Source organism: Penaeus monodon, chromosome 15 (assembly GCF_015228065.2).
Source record: "Penaeus monodon isolate SGIC_2016 chromosome 15, NSTDA_Pmon_1, whole genome shotgun sequence".
Lineage (NCBI taxonomy): Eukaryota > Metazoa > Arthropoda > Malacostraca > Decapoda > Penaeidae > Penaeus > Penaeus monodon.
Genome location: NC_051400.1, coordinates 24,266,639 through 24,267,579, shown reverse-complemented (window position 1 = coordinate 24,267,579; position 941 = coordinate 24,266,639). Strand labels below are relative to the sequence as shown.

At 58.3% G+C, this 941-nt stretch overlaps 1 protein-coding gene across 1 annotated transcript in view; it reads right to left on the bottom strand.

The window, feature by feature from the left end:
- The window catches only part of LOC119581828, a gene marked incomplete in the record, with an annotated part of 163,301 nt that overhangs the window by 4,939 nt on the left and 157,421 nt on the right, over positions 1-941 (bottom strand). The window contains 1 exon segment of the mRNA XM_037929963.1: positions 41-152. Within this exon segment, the coding sequence (XP_037785891.1) occupies positions 41-152 (112 nt within the window).

The window sequence follows — 941 nt, the reverse complement described above, 5'->3', positions numbered from 1 at the left end:
ATAAATAAAATGCACATCTACACCAGGATGGAGTCCTCACCTGGAGGTCCCTGACACGGCGGTGAAGCTCCCGGGAGATTTCTTGCTCCTGGGCCAACGACGCGCTCAGCAGGTTCTCCATCTCTCTCGCGGCCTCCATCTGCGACTCCAGCCTGAAGGGACCGGAACGTTTTAGCTACCCTGGTCATACCACGAACTAATTGTCTCCCAGAACCATCCCTGCTTTTATATCAAAGGCAAGCCTGGTTTTGTTGCAAACATTCATTCTTGTTACCGCGCTCGTTGAGGGCCATCCCTCACCCAGCGACCTGCCTGCCCTTCCCGTGACAGCCTGCTGGCCGCTGCCTAGCCCTCCTTCGCTAAACGAGCTCTGTCTCCACAGTGCCTTCACTACATTTATCCCCTGGAAACTTCCGGCAAGCCCCAGGAACTCACTTTTCCTGCTCCTCGCAGACTCCCTTCATGGAGTCCGCCGCAGAGGCCGCAGCCTGCGCTAAGGACACGGTGCGGGTCATTCCGTTCTTCCTGGCCATCCCTTCTGCGCCCGCACTCGCGTCCTCTGTCCCGCTGGCCCTTTTCAAGCATGCCAGGACAGGTGGAGGCAGGGTGCGACCTGGCCTCCATCTGTGATCCTGTAGGAGCTGCAGGAGGTGAGGATCCATGGTCGTGGGGTCCGCCGTCAGGCTCCAAGCTCCTGGCCGCACGCCCCACGACCGTTGACGCGGCCCATCACTGCACTCTCACCACTTGTACACGTCCACGAAAGAACACTTCACTTCTACGGTCAATGCTCAAATATCAGGATGTACAAACGCAAGCATCCCTTTCTCTGCCACAAAGTTCGTCTGCATCTTCGCCTAGCAGACTCCGCCCAACAGCCATGCAACCTCACACGCGCCGCACGACTCCCCCTGCCCGTGGTATCCTTGCATGGTGCCCTT